General features: G+C 32.9%; 1 protein-coding gene across 1 annotated transcript in view; it reads right to left on the reverse strand.

Annotated features, from left to right (window-relative positions):
* Positions 1-23,775, reverse strand: part of Cad99C (cadherin 99C) — a 131,490-nt gene that overhangs the window by 11,114 nt on the left and 96,601 nt on the right. Inside the window, exons 4-11 of the mRNA XM_085207572.1 lie at positions 6,051-6,136; positions 3,785-3,850; positions 3,405-3,583; positions 2,377-2,499; positions 1,726-1,965; positions 997-1,146; positions 426-644; positions 14-208 (exon numbers count right to left, since the gene is read on the reverse strand). Of these exons, the coding sequence (XP_085063698.1) occupies positions 14-208; positions 426-644; positions 997-1,146; positions 1,726-1,965; positions 2,377-2,499; positions 3,405-3,583; positions 3,785-3,850; positions 6,051-6,132 (1,254 nt within the window). The 5' untranslated portion in view covers positions 6,133-6,136. The remainder of the gene's footprint in view (positions 1-13; positions 209-425; positions 645-996; positions 1,147-1,725; positions 1,966-2,376; positions 2,500-3,404; positions 3,584-3,784; positions 3,851-6,050; positions 6,137-23,775) is intronic.

A 23,775-nucleotide genomic window follows, 5' to 3' on the forward strand; every position in this document is an offset into this window, starting at 1 on the left:
AAGAAAATCTTACCAAATCAGGATCAGAAACGCTCAACTTAATAGCCATTCCTCTATGATCTAGCACTTTAGTTCCTTTAGGCGAGTTCTCTTCCACTTGTCCTTCGTCCGACGTCGCGCTGACGACCGGCGGACTCGCGTCGATAGGACGTACTGTTATAGTTAATTTGGCGGTTGTGAAACGTTTAGTTTCTGATACTTCTTCTGCCTGGAATGACAAAATAGGTTTGGATTAGAAATTGTTATTCACAAATTTTGTATAAAAATTGTTTAAATAAAATATGAAAAATACGCGTGAAAATTTTTACACATTTAAAAAATATCTTATGACAAATTACGCTCATTTTATTTTAAACTTTACCTATATAAGCAGGGTAGGCAGAGAAAATTTAATATTACAACGAATGTTATGACGTTATTATTACCTTTATAATTAACTGAAATTTCTTCGCAATACTAGTATCTACAGCGACCAGCTGTCTCACAGACCCAGTATTTTCATCTATCGCGAAGTAATTCGGCCATGAGTCAGGTTCTCCGCTTTCTATGCTATATTTAATACGAGCGTCTAATGTATCCATGTCGACCGCTTGTATCTTTTCTGGTTCTATTTGGAGGATACCGGCTAAAACACCTCCGTTTACCTGTAAATGTTTATGTTAAAATGGTTTTATTACGTACAAAATATCATATACTTGATTAGACCGATTTATGGAACATAGGCTAATTATATTATGTGTAATATGGATCAAAAGTCTGAATTAAAAATATTTTTTTAGTATAATATAAAACAAAACTCATAGTATATGTATCTTAATACAATACTTTTTATATAAAGAATAATCCTGAAACTATTGAAACTAGTCACACTAGCAATAAGCGCGACGGTTATGGGTTCGATTCACTCCTAGAGGAATATATTATTTCCATTTCCTGATAAGAAGACTAAGACTAAGAAGAAAAATACAGTCAATAATAAAACATAATATAACTTACATAACTAGAGTATTCCGGATTGATACAAGCACCGTCGTGTAAAGTGCATCCCTTGTAAATGAATGAGGGGTCTTGATCGTCGTCGTCCAGCACGTTCACTGTTAAAGTTGTTGTACTTGATAATCTACGTTTGGTATCGCGAGCGCGGTCCTAGGAAATCAATCAATTAATGCAATTTAAAAATATTGTTTATGCGAATAGACTTTTGCAAAGGACTTTTGAATTGAGTGAACTGAAGTTGCCACCTATTTAGAGGGCAGCTGACTTAGAGAAGAGCTGACAAGAAACTCTGCAGTAGCTCTTTTCAGTACAACGGTAAAATTTTTTGTCAAATACAGTAATACAAACAAAAAGGAAATATTGGTACATACAAGTACATACGCGATACAACAGAAAGTTGTATATTTTCATAAATACATTAGGTATGTAACTTTTACAGTATTTTTTTATAGAAATAAATAATAGAAAAAATAATATTTGTGGTTACATAAAATTGTCGTTAGCTAATTTAGAAAATTGCACAACTTGCCTTTATTGTGCAATAATCCTATGTATAATTTACATTTTACAGTACGGTCGACGAATCATGAAAAAACCACCAAGAAAAAAAATATCAAAACTAATAATAAAATTATAAAATCTAACCTGCGCAGCGATCTATAGCTAGTTTCAGGGTTGCCATGACTTGTTGACCGTACTATATGTTATACAATTACAAAAGATACTTACAGAAGCAACAATAGTGACTAGATATTTCTGAGTGCGCTCGTAATCCAAACTCCTGTTAACAGTGACTTGACCCTGATGAGGTAGTGGTATTGAGAAATATTGGTACCCGTCAGCCGCATGCGCATTTTCTATAGTTTTATTATCACCGGGTACTATAAAATATTCGGCGAGGCCGTTTACACCGGCGTCTATGTCAACCGCTCTGATACGGTCGAATATGGTGGTGCCTACTGGTATAAGCTGAAAAAGACAAGAAAATAATTATAAATAATTAAAGTAACATTAAAAATATATTTTTCAGTTTCACAGCATATTCCGTAATAAGGTAGGCAGAAAGAGCCAAATTTCAAGACATCCCTCCACAATCCACTGGAATTAGGGCTATAGCGTGAGTAATGAAAGAGAACTCTGCACTTTGTCTTACAAGAGCAGATAAATAGAAATACTGAATTTCCCGTTTATTATTACGCGCTTCCAGTAAGACTGACTGACATATATGACACATATATGCTCTTAGTTCTTCGATTTAAAAAGGCAAGTAAATAAGAGTAACGTAAAAATCATGTCAAATATTAAAAATATGATATATTTTTTTATAGTTTTTAGTAAATGCAACGGATTATTCTAATTAAATACACAGTAATAACAAACCTCAGATATATTAGCCTCATAGGGTGTTCCTTGGAAAACTGGCGCATTGTCATTAATATCCGATACTCTGACAATCACGGGTATGGTTCGCCTTTTCTTCGTCGCTTTCACTTGACAAACTAGCTGCGGGCGAAATAAATCATTAGCGGGCTTGGCTAGTATGGTTCAAGCCTACGGTTATAATTGAATATGGCAATTTAATTAACTTATAGAATAGGTCTAGTTGGTGATTAATATAAGGCCATAGGTCCTAGGATGTGTTCCCAAAAAGATATGTGACTAATATTTTTTTAAATTTGAACATATGATGTAGTAGCAATAACTTCTCCATCACGGCGGAGAAGTCGCAAATAAGATGAAAGATGAACTTTCTAATAAGTAACATAATAAAAATTTAAATAAAAAATTAACACCCGTTCAAAATGTTTCCTCATTAACATGTCCTACACGTTCATAATATTAAAATATATTCAATATTAACAACTATCGCTTAAGGCGTTTATTGTTAATAAGAATTTCATACGCCAACAAATTTTGATAGGCAATTAAGAAGTGGCTAAACGATCGCGCGATAAAAGGCAATACTTCTACACTATACTCGTATATGTAACATGACAAATTACACTTATAAATAAAAGGAACAACTATTATTATAAGAAACAAGTATTAGTAAGGCCGTTATTTATTTAATTTGATAGCATGATGTTATTACATTTTTTTAACTTTACGCTGTATCCTACACATAGCTGAAGACGTAATATTGAGACACTCCGTTCCTATTAAGATACTTCTAGTTCCCACTTTGCCACTGAACGTGGCGGAGCTCACTTACCATCATATAAAAACATCTCGAATCTGAGTCATTATGTATTACTTACCTAATTATATTAAAGTGTAAATAAAATATACAAAAAATTGTAAGAAGTTACAAATAATTTTTATAATAAAATTTTATTATTAATTTTTTTATCGACCATTTATAAATAGGGGGGATATTTTCTATACTGAAAAAATATTTTTTAACATACCTGAAACACCATATGTGATAAGTTATCAGCATCTCTATCTAAGGACTGAAGCAATTGCAACCGTTTGCCATCCAGTTGAAACAACGTAGGGCCTTTGGGAAATACCGTTGATAGTACTACGTCTACGTCTGGATCTCCAACTATTGGTAACTCAGGTGGTACTGTCGTTTGGTTGACTTCTGTAAGGTTAAAGTTTATTTTTGTTATTTTTGTAGAATCAAAATTAATGAGCTTCAAGCTGTGCTCCGCACATAGAAGGGTAGGCAGAGAGAACCTAGTGTAAAGACACTTCTATTTTTCTTCTTCTTCTATCTTTCTTTTGCTAGTTTCATAGTTTCATACAAATTATATAAACAAAATTATATAAAAAATTAACTTACGATCGCCCCTACTTTCTTCTATATCCACTATAATGCTCGACTGTCCAGTCTCCACCTCGCAAGGGCCTGCAAAGTAAACAAAATAAAAGTATACAATTAAATTACCTATACAAAACTGGTAGCCGAGCGAATTACTCAAATGTAAATATAGCTTCGTAAAATCTATTGTGAATTTAGTTCTTGGCTGTTAGCATGGGCATGTTGTATGGGTTTGATGCTTCCTTTAGCGTTCGTTAGTACTTGCTAATTGAGCATAAAATTTTATTATGAAGGCGCATTTAGATTGCAGTTGTAAACACTAGAAATATCGTCGCAACTATTTCCTTATTCTTGCTTTATCTTTTAACGGTATAAAGATGGCTGGGACGTGCTATGTTAAATTTATTTTAACTTCACCTCCCGCATGGTAGTTATGATATGACAATTTATATTCGATTCCGTTTATTTGTTTATTTTTTAAGTTCACGTAGATAGGGGGAACTCCAGAATCAATCTCCATTCCCATTAAAACACTACCATGCCCGACTTTTCCCCATATTCTATGCTTCTAGAGGCATTGCGAGTGGCAGAACTAAACGCCGCGCATTGCGTTGCTCGTTACCAGAACGAATAAATGAAAATGATTCTGTTTTTGTTTTTTTTATTTTATGAATAAAATATTTTTTCTGTGTAGTACTTTCTCCCAAAGATATTGAATACAATACAAATAGCTACCCGTGTAATATAAATATAAATTTATTTTCCAGAAACCCAACCGAGAAATAAATAAAATCAATTTAAAGAAAATGAAACGGTATATATATCCACTTGTCAACGATTGAGTGCAGTTCTTGTAGCTTTTGGTTTTAGCTAGCAACTACTGTGTTAAAATTCGTTATATAAGTGTCCATATAAATCAGACAACTAAAGCAACTAAAGCTTCGTAGGCGTGCCTGGGAAACTACCAATTAAAAAATTATTTGTCACTCATACAGGTACGTTATTATAGAACGTGATTTGTAAAATCTACTATAAGAATAAGTACTATACATTAGTTTTTTTTAGCGTCACCCTGTATTCCGCACACAGCAGTATAGGCAGCGGGAACTTAGTGTTAAAACACTCCCATTTCCCACTTTCCACCGATTCTGTTATATGGAGAAGCTGGCCTCTCTACACATTATAACAGTATTATATCGTGCTTCTGCCTATTTAGACGACATCGCGTACCTTATGTCCGTTCCAATTAAGAGGTAGCCACTTGTTTTGGCCTGTATCGAATCCAATTGCAAATTATTCGCGTGTTTACGATCATTAGCCAGGCGGTTCAACAATTAATTAGTACGATAGCTGGCGACATTCTCGTTAGGATCGCTGGCTAGATAGAGGAAAGCTAGGTAGTTAAACTTTCTATCATGTTATAAGAGGCAATGGATACATATATTTAAAGTATTTACAATGTTTAAATAAGAGTTAGAGAAATAACTAAGTTAGATTTTAAAACGTTTTACCATAAGATTTTAATTATTTTTTTGTGAAAATCCCTTGCAAATTCATCAGCTTAGGTTAGCAACTGATCAAATGTTATTCTGTTTCAAGAAATAACCTTTTGCTCTAAAACGTTAAAATAGGTTTTTAGTGTGTACCTACTTTATATATATATTTTATAGAATATCCACTATTTAACTTAATTAATTTTTCCAAAGAAATAAAGATATAATAACTGTTACATAAAAATTTTAAAAATTAACTTTCTCTGTCACAGTTACGTCTGATTTATTATAACTCTCTCTACAAAGGAACAACCGTACGTCTTTCATCGAACATTACCATCGTATAAAAGACTTATTCAATGGGTGCTTCGTCCACCTTTCACTATTGAGGCATAATATATCTAATACATACATCCATCCAACAAAATACATACAACATACATTTTTAATAGACAAAACTTCTGTTATTCAAAATTTTACTATTTATAAAAAATTTAAATAACAGTATTTCAGTTTATTTTGGATAATAATAATAGCCACGGCAGTGTAGGCAGAGGACACCTGGGAACCTAGCGTTAAGATACTCCATTGCCAATAAAATACTTCCGTCCTCAATTTTCTGCCGAATTAGAGGTATTTCATGTTGAGAGGCGGAACTCGATGATGCGATTTGCCTCATTACCAAAGGGAGGAACCTCCTCGAGTGGGAATCGAACCCACAACCTATCGCGCTTACAATGCCTTTGCGAAGAAATATTATAAGAAATATTATATACCTATAAGAAATAATTTACCTGGTGTGGCTTGTGTTATCGGCAGAAGACATATCAGAAGCCATATCGCCGTGTGCCGGATAGGCGCTGCCCATCGCGCCATCTCACTGTAAACAAGAGAAGAAAATTACATATAACTGACATATAGGAAAACAGTCTTCAATAATTTTTACTACGAGCATATTTTATATCTATATTGGAAAAAAAATATATTGGAAAAAAAATTTGGATAATTGGCAATTACTCTAGGAAAGTATAATAAATCATGTATTTAAAATGTTGAAACGATTTCCGAGTAGGTATTGGACAGAATCGGGTGAAAGGAGTGTCTTAGCACTAGGTTCCCCCTGCCTTCCTTATTATATGCGGGATACAGCGGGAAGCTAAAAATATATATTTTGGTATATATTTTTTGGCTTAGGCTTTTACAAATCACATACGAATTATAATAAGCATTTGATTACATACACTTACGTATTCCAATCTTTACTTCCAAGACGTTGGTTCTCAAGAGAAATGAAACAAATGACGCTCGATAATACATTCCTATAATCAGCAGAATATGAGAATATTGCGATACGTGTAAGTTAATCACTGTATTGTATTTTTTTTAAGGTAATCAATTTAATTTAAACCTCTATCTAATATAAAATAAAATTAGAGACAGTCGTGGTGCAGTGGCACAAGTGTGTAACATGACGGTTGTGGGTTCGATCCTGACTCAAGGGAATGAATTCTTATTTATCAATATTTTCATTTCTTCACTCTAGCACCAAGGCAAAAGCTCGGCGTTCAGTTCCACCACTCAACCAGCAATGCTTCGAAAAATTGGGCAAAAAATGGCGAGCGGTAGCTTTACACTAGGTTCCCTCTGCTTTAGACCTAGATTCCTTGTAGTGTGCGGAATACAGCGTGAAGATGTTTTTAATTTTCAATATGAACCAGTAGTTCCTGAGATTGGTGTATTTATCCAACTACTTGTTCATATAGAAAATTAAAAATTAAAATTATCTTCACGAAATACAACTCAAACTATTCAGATTTAAAATATTGGTATTGATAGATATCTAAATTAATACTAGAAGAGTTTTCACTAATGTGCACATACTATGTCTGTAATATATCTATATCTTTAACCTATAAAAAATTCCACATTCCACAATCAAGACAATACAAAATCAAACATTAAAGGCATTAAAATAAACCTTGGGCGAGCATTAAGTAGAATAAATCCATTTATTCTAATGCAATTACGACTGTTGAAATCCCGTTGCGCTAACAAGGAAACTGATATGTTCACATTAATCTATACTTATAATAAAATCGTAATGGATTGGTGTCTGTACGTAGATATATAAGAAAAAAATTAGGTACCTTTATTAATGTAAAAATATTTTGCCAAAGCAATTATTTGTAAAAACAACAGTTAAAAAACTGTTCTGTATCTGTGCATTTGTTTACGCTAATATCAGAAACGGGTTAATTGATATAAATGCATGCAATTTTTTCTTAAAATGATAATATTTTTAGATCACGAAAGTTATTGAAATTAGAAAGTAAATAATTGCATAATACAAGCGGGCGAGGCCGCAGGTGCCACTAGTATGTATAATATATTATATACATTTTGTATTAGTAAGGTTTCCCAGGTTCTAGATTAACTGATAACATCTCCACATTATAAAAGACCGTGAATAAATTTGCAGCACAGTGACACGAAAAGGTAAATTTAGAACATGTGAATAAATGAAATTTTATATTGTTTTAAGTAGGTGCATTACTTAATTCTTACTTTGAAATTACTAAGTAACCCATGTTATATTGTAATTTTTTTTTCAAAATAGAATTAATAAAAAATTCTAATAGCTTTAATGATTAATTTATGAAAAAGAAATTTCTAATGTGTGTGAAAATAACATTTTCTTTACTTATACTAGTGTCTTAATAGTTATCATTTGGATTTTACACGTAATTAGGTTAATTGAAAGTGAAATTATACCAATTCATTTTTACAATTAATAAAAGATGGAAGAGTGAATGCCTGTGAACTTAGCAGAGCATTGTCCAGCAGATCAAAAAAAAAATGGAGTTCTCTTCGCATGCACCTGAGTTCTATAGTTCCTGATAGGTTTTATAAATAGTTCTGTCGTTTTTACCCCTGAAAAAGTTATGTAAAAAAATGATCTGCTAACTTCCCTTAGCAGATCATTTTTTTGCAAATAAAAATCGGAGCGAGATCTGCACTCATAGGGATGAATAAAATAGTTCCTGATAATTTTTAACAATAGTTCTGTTAATTTCACGAAGAAAAAAATTTTTAAACAGAAAAAAAGAACGTTCGTTTCGAAAATAGTTCGAAAGGTAAAGTAATTTTTAAAATTAATAAAATGATACTCAGACGCGAGAACTCTTTATTTTACAATAGAATATAAGTAGTTCTACGATATTTAGCCTGAAAGAAAACCAGAACTCTGAAAAAACTGCCAGCAGAGCATAGTTTAATGTATGAAATATTGAAAAATGTCTATTTTAAGTCTTCATATGTAAAAGTACTAAATAATTTATTTATGAATGTGCTCAGACAGGGGAACTCTTGGATTTCTAATAGAATATGAGTTGTTCTATTATATAATGCCAATTATAAAACCGGAACTCCTGTAAATATGCCAGCAGAGCATAGTCAAAAATTCGATTTGTTGAAAAATATCAAATTAACATGTTGTGACGAAAAATATTTTTTAAAAATATTAATATCTTGCTCAGAAGCAAGAACTCTTCATTTTTCAATAGAATATAATTCTTTCTACGATATTTAGCCTGAAAGAAAACCAGAACTCTGAAAAAACTGCCAGCAGAGCATAGTTGATTGTATGAAATATTGAAAAATGTCCATTTCAACTCTTAATATGTAAAAGTACTGAATAATTTTCTATTTTAATGTGCTCAGACTCGGGAACTCTTTGATTTCTACTAGAATATGAGTAGTTCTATTATAAAAAGCCAATTATAAAACTAGAACTCCTGTAAAAATGCCAGCAGAGCATAGTTGAAAATTGGATTTCTTGAAAAATATCCAATTAACATGTTGCGACGAAAAATATTTTTTAAAAATATTAATATCTTGCTCAGAAGCGAGAACTCTTCATTTTTCAATAGAATATAAGTAGTTCTATGATATTTAGCCTGAAAGAAAACTAGAACTCTGAAAAAACTGCCAGCAGAGCATAGTTGATTGTATGAAATATTGAAAAATGTCCATTTCAACTCTTCATATGTAAAAGTACTGAATAATTTTCTATTTTAATGTGCTCAGAATCGGGAACTCTTTGATTTCTACTAGAATATAAGTAGTTCTATTATAAAGAGCCAATTATAAAACTAGAACTCCTGTAAAAATGCCAGCAGAGCGTAGTTGAAAATTGGATTTCTTGAAAAATATCCAATTAACAAGTTGCGACGAAAAATATTTTTTAAAAATATTAATATCTTGCTCAGAAGCGAGAACTCTTCATTTTTCAATAGAATATAAGTAGTTCTATGATATTTAGCCTGAAAGGAAACTAGAACTCTGAAAAAACTGCCAGCAGAGCATAGTTGATTGTATGAAATATTGAAAAATGTCCATTTCAACTCTTCATATGTAAAAGTACTGAATAATTTTCTATTTTAATGTGCTCAGAATCGGGAACTCTTTGATTTCTACTAGAATATAAGTAGTTCTATTATAAAGAGCCAATTATAAAACTAGAACTCCTGTAAAAATGCCAGCAGAGCGTAGTTGAAAATTGGATTTCTTGAAAAATATCCAATTAACAAGTTGCGACGAAAAATATTTTTTAAAAATATTAATATCTTGCTCAGAAGCGAGAACTCTTCATTTTTCAATAGAATATAAGTAGTTCTATGATATTTAGCCTGAAAGGAAACTAGAACTCTGAAAAAACTGCCAGCAGAGCATAGTTGATTGTATGAAATATTGAAAAATGTCCATTTCAACTCTTCATATGTAAAAGTACTGAATAATTTTCTATTTTAATGTGCTCAGACTCGGGAACTCTTTGATTTCTACTAGAATATGAGTAGTTCTATTATAAAAAGCGAATTATAAAACTAGAACTCCTGTAAAAATGCCAGCAGAGCATAGTTGAAAATTGGATTTCTTGAAAAATATCCAATTAACATGTTGCGACGAAAAATATTTTTTAAAAATATTAATATCTTGCTCAGAAGCGAGAACTCTTCATTTTTCAATAGAATATAAGTAGTTCTATGATATTTAGCCTGAAAGGAAACTAGAACTCTGAAAAAACTGCCAGCAGAGCATAGTTGATTGTATGAAATATTGAAAAATGTCCATTTCAACTCTTCATATGTAAAAGTACTGAATAATTTTCTATTTTAATGTGCTCAGAATCGGGAACTCTTTGATTTCTACTAGAATATAAGTAGTTCTATTATAAAGAGCCAATTATAAAACTAGAACTCCTGTAAAAATGCCAGCAGAGCGTAGTTGAAAATTGGATTTCTTGAAAAATATCCAATTAACAAGTTGCGACGAAAAATATTTTTTAAAAATATTAATATCTTGCTCAGAAGCGAGAACTCTTCATTTTTCAATAGAATATAAGTAGTTCTATGATATTTAGCCTGAAAGGAAACTAGAACTCTGAAAAAACTGCCAGCAGAGCATAGTTGATTGTATGAAATATTGAAAAATGTCCATTTCAACTCTTCATATGTAAAAGTACTGAATAATTTTCTATTTTAATGTGCTCAGACTCGGGAACTCTTTGATTTCTACTAGAATATGAGTAGTTCTATTATAAAAAGCGAATTATAAAACTAGAACTCCTGTAAAAATGCCAGCAGAGCATAGTTGAAAATTGGATTTCTTGAAAAATATCCAATTAACATGTTGCGACGAAAAATATTTTTTAAAAATATTAATATCTTGCTCAGAAGCGAGAACTCTTCATTTTTCAATAGAATATAAGTAGTTCTATGATATTTAGCCTGAAAGAAAACTAGAACTCTGAAAAAACTGCCAGCAGAGCATAGTTGATTGTATGAAATATTGAAAAATGTCCATTTCAACTCTTCATATGTAAAAGTACTGAATAATTTTCTATTTTAATGTGCTCAGAATCGAGAACTCTTTCATTTCTACTAGAATATAAGTAGTTCTATTATAAAGAGCCAATTATAAAACTAGAACTCCTGTAAAAATGCCAGCAGAGCGTAGTTGAAAATTGGATTTCTTGAAAAATATCCAATTAACATGTTGCGACGAAAAATATTTTTTAAAAATATTAATATCTTGCTCAGAAGCGAGAACTCTTCATTTTTCAATAGAATATAAGTAGTTCTATGATATTTAGCCTGAAAGGAAACTAGAACTCTGAAAAAACTGCCAGCAGAGCATAGTTGATTGTATGAAATATTGAAAAATGTCCATTTCAACTCTTCATATGTAAAAGTACTGAATAATTTTCTATTTTAATGTGCTCCGACTCGGGAACTCTTTGATTTCTACTAGAATATGAGTAGTTCTATTATAAAAAGCCAATTATAAAACTAGAACTCCTGTAAAAATGCCAGCAGAGCATAGTTGAAAATTCGATTTCTTGAAAATTATAAAATTAATTTGTTGAGACGAAAAAATATTTTTTAAAAATATGAATTTTGTGCTCAGAAGCGAGAACTCTTTATTTTTCAATAGAATACAAGTAGTTCTATGATATTTAGCCTGAAAGAAAACCAGAACTCTGAAAAAACTGCCAGCAGAGTATAGTTGAACATATGAAATGTAGAAAAATGACAAATTTAACTCTTCATATGTAAAAGTACTGAATAATTTTCTATTTTAATGTGCTCCGACTCGGGAACTCTTTGATTTCTACTAGAATATGAGTAGTTCTATTATAAAAAGCCAATTATAAAACTAGAACTCCTGTAAAAATGCCAGCAGAGCATACCTGAATATTCAATTTGTCGAAAAATATCAAATTTCTTATCTGAAACGCAGAAATATTTTTTTAAAATACTAAAATCGTGCTCAGAAGCGAGAATTCTTCGTTTTTCAATAGAATACAAATAGTTCTATGCTATTTAGCCTGCAACAAATACAGAACTCTGTATTTGTTGCAGGCTAAATATCATAGAACATTTCAACTCTTCTTTTACATATGAAGAGTTGAAATGGACATTTTTCAATATTTCATACAATCAACTATGCTCTGCTGGCAGTTTTTTCAGAGTTCTAGTTTCCTTTCAGGCTAAATATCATAGAACTACTTATATTCTATTGAAAAATGAAGAGTTCTCGCTTCTGAGCAAGATATTAATATTTTTAAAAAATATTTTTCGTCGCAACATGTTAATTGGATATTTTTAAAGAAATCCAATTTTCAACTATGCTCTGCTGGCATTTTTACAGGAGTTCTAGTTTTATAATTGGCTTTTTATAATAGAACTACTCATATTCTAGTAGAAATCAAAGAGTTCCCGAGTCGGAGCACATTAAAATAGAAAATTATTCAGTACTTTTACATATGAAGAGTTGAAATGGACATTTTTCAATATTTCATACAATCAACTATGCTCTGCTGGCAGTTTTTTCAGAGTTCTAGTTTCCTTTCAGGCTAAATATCATAGAACTACTTATATTCTATTGAAAAATGAAGAGTTCTCGCTTCTGAGCAAGATATTAATATTTTTAAAAAATATTTTTCGTCGCAACATGTTAATTGGATATTTTTCAAGAAATCCAATTTTCAACTACGCTCTGCTGGCATTTTTACAGGAGTTCTAGTTTTATAATTGGCTCTTTATAATAGAACTACTTATATTCTAGTAGAAATGAAAGAGTTCCCGATTCTGAGCACATTAAAATAGAAAATTATTCAGTACTTTTACATATGAAGAGTTGAAATGGACATTTTTCAATATTTCATACAATCAACTATGCTCTGCTGGCAGTTTTTTCAGAGTTCTAGTTTTCTTTCAGGCTAAATATCATAGAACTACTTATATTCTATTGAAAAATGAAGAGTTCTCGCTTCTGAGCAAGATATTAATATTTTTAAAAAATATTTTTCGTCGCAACATGTTAATTGGATATTTTTCAAGAAATCCAATTTTCAACTATGCTCTGCTGGCATTTTTACAGGAGTTCTAGTTTTATAATTGGCTTTTTATAATAGAACTACTCATATTCTAGTAGAAATCCAAGAGTTCCCCTGTCTGAGCACATTCATAAATAAATTATTTAGTACTTTTACATATGAAGACTTAAAATAGACATTTTTCAATATTTCATACATTAAACTATGCTCTGCTGGCAGTTTTTTCAGAGTTCTGGTTTTCTTTCAGGCTAAATATCGTAGAACTACTTATATTCTATTGTAAAATAAAGAGTTCTCGCGTCTGAGTATCATTTTATTAATTTTAAAAATTACTTTACCTTTCGAACTATTTTCGAAACGAACGTTCTTTTTTTCTGTTTAAAAATTTTTTTCTTCGTGAAATTAACAGAACTATTGTTAAAAATTATCAGGAACTATTTTATTCATCCCTATGAGTGCAGATCTCGCTCCGATTTTTATTTGCAAAAAAATGATCTGCTAAGGGAAGTTAGCAGATCATTTTTTTACATAACTTTTTCAGGGGTAAAAACGACAGAACTATTTATAAAACCTATCAGGAACTATAGAACTCAGGTGCATGCGAAGAGAACTCCATTTTTTTTTTGATCTGCTGGACAATGCTCTGCTAAGTTCACAGACATGAAGAGTGATATATGAAACAATTATTTTATAAAGCCATTTTAAGACCACAGTGGTTCAGGGGCACAAGCGTAAGACTGCAAACGCGGCAGGTTGTGGGTTCGATTCCCGTTTGCTCTGATAATGAGGCGGCGTTGAGTTTCGCCACTTAATATGCAATGTCTACAGAGTTTGACAGAAAGTAGGTAACGGAAGTGTTTTAATGGGTAGGTAATTAGGTTCCCAGGTTTCCTCTGCCTACCCTATCACATGCGGGATATAGCGTGAAGCTATAAAAAAAGAAGTAAAAGGCTACTTAGCTAGATAATAATAAAAAACGCGTTCAACTCTTGTCTAAATTGCTAATCTAGCACCCAACCACTAACAAGCAATAGTTATAACTCATCGGGAGAAGAAAATCACTAGTTGTTAATTTTGTACATTATTATTATCTTATGAAGTAAATTATAAGTAAATTGCTTAAACTGATTATGACTTCTTGAAAATGTTTTTTATGACGTTAAGACGAAAGACAAATGACCGATAAATTGAATTGTCTGGCTATACAACGCGAGGGTTTTGTGTTCGATTCCTATTTGAGGGAGTGAGTTACTTTCATTATTAGGCTATACCATTAGAATCATAACGACTACAGAAAGGTAAATTTAAAAATATTTAAAATATTTAAGCGTCATTACTAGTTATCTAACGTATTTTGTACGCCTTTTAACAAGAAAATTATGTGGTAATAAATAAACTCACACTTTCAGTATACCCTGCAATAATAACTGATATCGGTTACACATAAATATTGCAACTATATATTACAAAACAAAAATTTTTATTTTATTTATTTATTAAGGACAACTAACAAAACATACACTTAATCAGATATTACAAACATGACTTAAACTATTGGCTTAGTGTTGTTTTACTTATAAGCTGCCACGGCATGATTAGGGACAGTTTCATAATATACTAAAATTAATTACTTGCATATACTTACATAACTATTATTAAATATATATATATATATATACATACATACATACATATAATTTTCTCTTATGTAACAAAAAAGAACTTAACAGAAACCACATATAGGGATATATATATACAGGATATATAATAAAACAAACGAAAAATACAATATATAAGAACTAACATACAGATACGTGATCGAGACAGAAGACCCCAGTGTCAAGACGAAGAAGAACGCAGGAATGCAAAAATTCTACTTTTGAACATTTGAAGACTATTTGAGAGGATATCAATGCTAGCGTCAGGTTGTTTTGTCATCCTGTTATACTCGTCAGCTAATCTATTTATTGTAGCATTCAAGCCCAATTTTGTTTTTGAAATTTTGCTGAAAAATAGAGTATAGTTACGTGCACGGGGTAACCTTGAAGGCACATTTATATTTAGTTTCTCAACAAGAAGGGGACAGTCTAGCTTACCATTAATTAATTTATACAAAAAAACCTGATCCAACAATTGTTTTCGATCGAACAAACTAATAAGATTGAAATATTCTAAGCGGCTTTTATACGTGGGCAATAGTTTAGCTTTATTACAACTGTAGGAGAGGTGCCATAGGAAACGCTTTTGGATCCTCTCGATACGCTTAATATGCACTTCGTAGTATGGTGACCAGACTTGCGCACAATATTCCAGACCAGATCGAACCAAGGCCGAATAAAGTCTAATCTTGGTATGAGGCTTCTTAAGATCTTTAGTATTCCTTATAATAAAGCCCAGCATTTGAAATGCTTTAGTAGCGATTTTGTCAATATGAATGTGGAATCTGATCCTACTATCGAAATGAACTCCCAAGTCCCTGATAGTTGCTACTTTTTCTAATGCCCTGTTGTTAATAATATAAGCTTGCGAGTCATTTAAATCAGTTCTACGTGAAAATCTTATATACTTACACTTATCTATATTCAGGGCCATGCGGTTAATCTGGCACCAATCGACTAGTCTGTTCAAGTCTTCTTGTAGGAGGTCAGCATCATGCTTGCTTTTTATTTGTTTTGCAATTTTAAGATCGTCGGCGTAAAGAAAGCATTCACTGTGTTTAAATAGTGATACAATATCGTTAATAAATATATTAAACAAAATTGGTCCCAGAACCGATCCTTGGGGGACACCTGATTGGGTTTTAAATGGTTGAGACGAGTATCCACTGACAACAACCTTGGAAGTCCGATTACATAAATATGAGGAAAACCATTTTAATAGGTTACCTGTAATACCAATAGATGAAAGCTTGTGAATAAGAATATTGTGGTCGACAGTATCGAAAGCCTTACTTATGTCTGTATAAATTGTGTCTACTGGGATATTACAGTCAACTGAATCAGTCAAAAACGTTACAAATGAGACAAGGTTGGTGGTCGTAGATCGAGCCTTAAGAAAACCAAACTGCTGAGGCGATATCAATTGCTTTATATGCCAGGTGATTGTGGGTCTTATTAGTAATTCAAACAATTTGCCAAACACAGGCAGTATAGAAATTGGTCTGTAATTTTTTATAGATGCCGCATCTCCAGACTTAGGAATGGGTACAACTCTAGATTCTTTCCATGCGGTAGGAAAAAACCCGGATTTTATTGATTCGTTGTATATGATCGAGAGAGGTAAAGAAAGCGCTTCAGAACATTCAGTTGCAAATAAACTTGGTATACCATCACATCCTGCTCCTTTACTGCGATCTAGATGTTTGAGGCCAATCTGTACGTCATTTTGAGAGAAAGATAACCCTGCCAAGGAATTTATAATTGAAGAGTTGACTGATGGTGAATCACAGCGTGCTAAAGTGGAAGATGGCGCTGTATAAACGGATTCAAAAAAAGATGCAAAGAGATTACAAATATCAGAGCCATTGGAGGCTCGTCTGCCGTCTAAATGCATTAATGATGGATAGGTACTTTTATTTTGCCGTTTACTTTTTAGGTAAGTCCAAAATAACTTGGGATTTTTTGATAAAGACTCCTCTATGTAACAAATGTATTTCTTGTGACAAGTCTCGATCAAAAATAAACAGCGCTTTTTTAGCACTAGAAAAGAAAGCTCATCTAAAGGATTTTTATATTTACGATATCTTTCACGTACTTTATATTTCTCTTTAAGCAAGTTTATTAGTTCTTTATTGTACCAACAGGGATACTTTTGATGTACGTTCTTACTTAAAGGCACGTGCTTCGCTATCACCTCCTTGATTATTTTATAAAATGTATAAACCATATCATCAACATGCATCAGGACTGAGAATTCATCAACCCAAGAAATAGTGTTCAAATCATTTATAATGTTGTTAAAATCAGCTTTGTAAAAATTAAACTTGTCACTGGGAATCTTGGAAGGGAGACAGGGGGCATTGTAACATGACAAGACAAACTCCAAAGGTGGATGATATGGATCAACAATGTTGATTGCTTAGCAATGGCTAAGCACATATTTGCTTATTTGCAAATGCTCAATTGTTTTATTTGAAAGTATTAGGTCCAGAATCTTTCCTTGGTTGTTCAAAATTGTATTTTGTTGCTCCAAATTATTTAGAGCAACAAAATCAACCAACATGTTCCCCAGTGGGCCAGGTAATGACGGGGGCAAGTTATTTTTATTATTGGGCCATGTTATTGAACTTAAATTAAAGTCTCCTAGTACTAATGTGTTACAGTGAGTTTCTAAAATTCGACTAGTATTCTCAATAAAATGTTGAAGAATGTGTTTTTGAATCGGTGGGGGTATGTAGACCGCACATACATATAATTTTTCTAGGGAATCACGCGTGTTGCATATATCCAGTTCGACCCAAAGGTCTTCGCAGCCGCTCTCAAAATTGATTAGTCGGCGCGACTCAAGCCGTTTAGATATCGCAATTAGGACGCCACCACCAGATTTATTATAGTGAAATTCACTAGTCTCTCGATCACGTCTATATGTCACGTAACGATCATTAAACAATTCTGAATTAAATACAGTATGGTTTAGCCAAGTTTCACAAAGCACAATAATATCATAATCGCAACATAATACATTTTTATACAAGTCTAATGTTTTAGTGCGTAGGCCTCTAACATTCTGAAAATATACATTTAAAGACGAGAATTATAACAAAAAAATAATAATTGACTAAAGATTAAAGGTAATTTAACATCAACAAAGAGAGCAATAACGGATATCTATTCATTATACAATTTTTCCAGAGTTGCTGCATTGCGAACATATATATATTCGGAGGTATCAGTTTTACGCATGTATATACGGCCGCTGCGCACCCAAACATGCTTGTACTTAAGTTCCTTGGCTTTTAGCCGTGCCGACGCGTGAAGTGACTTGTTCTCGGGTGATAAATTCTCGGTAACATATATCGCAGATTTTTTATTCCCGCTGATACCTAGATCACTTGAGTTCAGCTTATCATTAGGATGTTGCCTGTTGTACTTTATAGTAGCTGCCAAGAGTGTATCACGTTGACGGGGGCTACTTAGTGTTATCAAAATAGCACGGGGCCGCGGGCTTCCAGGATCTTTTTTGGCAATTCTACTACAGTAAGAAATATCTGTGTCATTAATAGGGCAGGCTACAACTTTACCTAGTTGCTTAACTATATTAATTATGTTTTCCGTTCTATGTTCAGGTACGCATTGAAGTTCTAGATTCGATGAACGCATAAGTTGATCCAATTGGCTGCAGCGCCCAGAGATAGCCATGAGATCATTTTTAAGAGATTCATTTTCTTTCTTAATACGATCGATATCATCTTTGTATGCATTTATCTCAGCATTTAAATTCTCAAAGTGACTATTCATAAAAGTAATAGACTCGTGAAAATTTTTTATATCGTCTTTCATTTCACGCAATTGAGTATTAATATCACTCATAAAATCGGCAACGCAATCAGACATACAGGCACGAAGCTCATCTTTAATAATATTACGAATATCTGAACGTGATAAACAAGAGGGTGAGCAGAAAATATTCTCGGCCATACTGGCGCGCACCTCAGTAGTTCCGCGCTTTGCCACGTTAACGTTAGAACGCGAGCTAGGCGACATCGGCCGGACTGGCGTATTCGAGTTATCGTTCTTAGGAGCTTTATTGCGGCAGGCCGGACATGACCATTTCGATTTGTTATCACTTGTAAGGTTTTTAAAATCCTTATTCGATATGCCGATGCAAAGAGTGTGATAATATAGTAAACACAGCCGACATTTCAAGTATAGGAGGTCTTCAATAGGCGATTGACAGGCCGAACAGTGCATTTTCGCTATTTATGCTCGACGACTTTTTAAAACGCTAGCTTTAAGGTTTATTTAAGCTAGGTCGCGATGACTCACTCGTAATAGCTCCGAGCGCAGCGAAGTAAAGAGGTGCGACAGGGATGAATTATTTCTTCGAGCAGCCCATCCCTTTTACTCGGGGTGAGGAGGAGCCTACCTCAGCAAGCGCGGGCGCTGCGTGTGCCGCGACCGACAGAATTATTTAAAAGTTCTACTCACTACACGTCACACCAATGCCGAGCTTATAACACTATACTTTTAAAGATCAACTTTGCGCAATGATTTTTAATATAATTTAGAAAAAATTAGAAACACGTCCGCTCACGAGTGAGTTTAGTTCCGATCTGTAAGTAAAAAGTAAGTATAGCCCTACACTTAGATAGTAGGGCTAGTAACGATTGCAGTTGAATATAGTTTATGATGTCTTTCTATTTTTTTAAGTGTTAAAACACTCTGTGCCCAATTTTCCGCTTAATTCTGTTCAATTCTAGATATAGTCTATATATTTCAAAATAATACAGTTGCCGCACGTAGAGTTAATATTTCACGTGTCATATTTGCATACGCAAGTTCTCAGTACTGTTTATTTAAATCGTTCAATAGGTGGTTACGATCATGAATCGTTTCTATAAAGAAAATGGCTTTATATAATGAAGACGTCTTTTGGTACAACGGTGTATATAAAAATAGTATTTTTTAATTAGTTTCCCGCTGTATCCCGCATATGTCAAATTAGGCAGAGGCAACATAGTGTTGAGACACTGCGTTCCCCATTTTCGCCGAATTTTGGAGGCATTGCCTTTTCTATACTTTTCTTGATATTTTGGTCAAATAAAAAACGTTTTAAATAAGCTTTGCAGCAGAGGCTACATTTAATTTTAAAATTCTCCAAAAATAAATAAATTAAACGCATGTCAAACAATCGTCAATCATTCTCAATAGTAACGGGAAAATGTTATAGTAATTTCAGATCATAATGCAAATCTTAAATAGTAGAGTGTAAAATAATAATTTCATTCTAAGTCTATATTATGTAGAACCCGTTACCCATCCATTGTTTGGAGCCTAGCGGTTATTCTTGCCGCACGTACTGAGGTAATAAAAGATCAATAAACGTTCAAAGCCAGTCGTGGCGCCATGACACAAGTGTCACTGTAAACGCGACTGGTTGTGGGTTCGATTTCCACTCGAAAAAATGAACTATTTAATATTTTCATTTCTTCGTTCTGGAAATGATTATTTCATTATTTAAAATGTATATTTCCATTTCTTCTCTCTTGAGTGTACGCAAAACGCGGCATTGGGCTTCGCCACTCAACACGCAATGCCTTCAAAATTCTGCAGAAAGTGGGGAACGTAGTATTTTAACACTACGTTCCCTCTGCCTACCCTGCTGTTTGCGGGATACAACGTAAAGCTTATTTTTCTGATTGATTCTAAGTTTATATTATATAGACTCCGTTACCCATCCATTGTTTGGAGCCTAGCGGTTAGTCTTGCGCACGTACTGAGGTAATAAAAGATCAATAAACGTTTAAAGTTCATCTTGAATTGTTGTTTGGTAATGTAAAAACGTCGTGAATAACAGGTGAAGACGAAGTACAAATTTATTTGAAATTATAATGTTATTGTCGAGTTTGACTCTAAAGCTTTTTGACATTTGAATTTTAAAGTAAGAAAATCACTGACTGTTAACTTTTGACTTAGAAAATCACAAAGCAGCGTCACTATACGGTTGGACCGTAGAGGGAACCCGGGAACCTAATGTTATGACACCCCTTTGCCCATTTTTCGCCCAGTTTTCGATATTGTTTAAAAACAATGCTGCGCTTAATTCATTATTTATAATTTTACTGATCTCTCTTTATGTTACAACGCCAGTGGAGAGATTAAAGCACTTATTCATCACCGACTTTCCATTTCACGATATTCAGAAATAGACAATTTATGTGACGCAAGACCCAAAATTATCCCATATAGAAATTGAATGCGCAATCATCGCGATTAACTTCGCTTCGGAAACCTATTATTAAAATACAACCATACCGACTTAGATATTATAGCATTGCACTTAAGTAGAACAATGATATTTCTTACTTATATATATCTAATCTACTAGGGTACCGTAAAACATATTACAAAGTAAAAAAGAAATCTATAAAATAACAAAATGTAGAGCAAATCTGTACTAACTGAAGCCAGAGAAATGACGACTTTATAGTATAAAATGCAACACATAGTTCGAATGAGGTCTAAAGTGAGGCAAAAAGTAATTCTCGTAGCCAGAGCATCCTCCTTTCATCCAAAGGTTTAACCGTTAACTCCGTATCGAGTACCATCTGCTTCCGCGTCCTCCCCTCGATTTATAAGCCGAAGACGATTAGTTCTGACCTATATAATATAGCGTTGAACGACGAGTCTATATTTGTTCTAAACGTTGTAGTTTGTAGATCTATTGTATTATTTTGAACTTCGCATAAACAAAAATTTATTTATTTTTTAGTTTGCGTATTCTATATTAAGTCATTTTTATTATCTAAATAGAATGGGTAAAGGGAACCTGGGAACCCAATCTTAACACTTCGTTCTTATTAAGACATTTCTGATCGGCACTTTCCAGCGAATTGAATTGAATTTAACCAAACTAGAAAAATAAAAATATTTCAAAATTAAATAGAAATTAAACGAAGAACCAATAAATATCCATTAAGCAAATTTCTAAGAATGCCGCAATATTGACTGAAGTATATTTAGAATCAAATATAAAAGAAATAAAGTCAGTTTTGATATATTAATATCTAAACTCCAAGATTGACTAAGACTTGTGAGTTCAAATAGTGACCTTTATATATTTGCAATTCTTGTGATAAATTCAAAGGCTATATTTTCTTAAAGAATGGTTCCTTTGTTAGCGAATTAAAGGTAAAGGTAACAGTTTTCGCATGGCAATTACAACGAATAATACTATTTACCCATTACATTCGTGTGTATAACTTAAAAATAAGCTTAAGCATTCAATGCACCATGTTTTTAGCTTTACGTTGTATACTGCAAACAGTAGGGTAGGCAGAGGAAACCTAGTGTTAGGACACTCCGTTCCTAATTTTCGCCCGAACTCTGGAGACATTGCGTCTTGAGTGGAGGAAATCAGAATCGGAAGAAATGAACATATTAAAAAAATAATTTCCTTGAGTAAGTATCGAACCCACATCCTTTAAAGTTTACATTAACACGCTTGTGCCTGCACCACGGCTGTAGCTATATATTATAGTAAGAAATAAAATGTAAAAGCCAACATTAAAGCAGCACTTAATTTAAACTTAGATAAAAGGTTGTTAAGAGATTATACGAAATCGTGATATTGGTAGTGGGAATGTCGATCGATTTCAAATAACGCGACATTTATGTTTATCTCGGTTGATCTCATTAAATTATCTGCACAACGCCTTAAACTAGTTGATTTGTAAAGCGACTCGAGCGCTTTTTGTGAGACCAGCAAGATTAAAGTTTCTTGATCCTGCCAGAGACAGGTGTATAGCGTTAAGACATTTCTGTATTTCAATCTACACTTTAACGACTTGGTGGAAAGGCTTCATTTCTGAAATTATATATAATTGAAATTTCCATATCAGCTATAGCTATTTCCTTGTGCATTTCGTCACTAAGATATACCGTATCCTCGTTTATGTGAAATTGCATCGTAAAAAGTGGAAAACATTTACATGAAAAACTATTTGCAATGCTGATAATGTTTTGAGATACAACGGCCACCCAGCACGAAGGGATTTCTTCAATAGCTGATGTAGAGATATTTGTTCTAAACTTGTATGCTGTAAATGCCTTTTAATGGAAACTAGCTGAAGTCACAAATGGAAGCATCTTGAGAATATTTTTTTTTGTTTTATTAGAAACGGTTTAATTTGTTAAAACAAAGCACGGCGTTGGGTTCCGCAAACTCAATGTCTCGAAAATTGTGCATAAAATCGGAAACAGTGTTTTAGCACTAGATTCCTTATGCCTTCCCTGTTAAACGTACTGACGCTAAAAAGTATAAAGGTAAAATACAAGTGTCAAGGTAAAATTACAAAATTCTAAATAAAGCCATTTCGTTAACTATTAAAAAGCTAATTCGTATTCATTATCATTAAAACACGCGCCAAGATGTTGGCGATTCAAATAATTACATCAATTAATGATGATGTCCATGACTGGTGACGTGAAAGTGTTTATGAAGTCGGCGATGAATCCTCACATTTGCCTGACCTTACGTAATAACTCCATCTGGTAAAGATCAAAAGGTCAACGCTTTAGATGATGAGATCGTGATGCAAATGGGTGTTTCATTTGCAAACTCTTCAATTTTAAGTTTTCGTGTTGTGGATATCTTTGTCTATTTACATGGATACCGCAAATCTTCAGGTGGATTGGAGAAATATAGTTATTTTTATGGATACAATAAAATATTACGATACGTAGCAAATTCTCTAGTCAACCAATTTTGGCAGTTGTTATATAATTGAGCGTATAGAAGAACACCAATAACGTATGTATATTCAAAGATGATTTTTTATGGAAAAAACAAGACAAACGAGTCTACGGGTCACCTGATGTAAGTAAGGGTAAGTGAGTGAATGCGCCCGCGACCTTGTGTAACAAACACCAAAGGACTACAGGTACGTTGCCGGCTTATAAAGT

This window comes from Heliconius melpomene, chromosome 3 (genome assembly GCF_056956725.1).
Source record: "Heliconius melpomene rosina isolate 202511_hmr_F chromosome 3, ASM5695672v1, whole genome shotgun sequence".
NCBI classification, from domain to species: Eukaryota; Metazoa; Arthropoda; class Insecta; order Lepidoptera; family Nymphalidae; genus Heliconius; species Heliconius melpomene.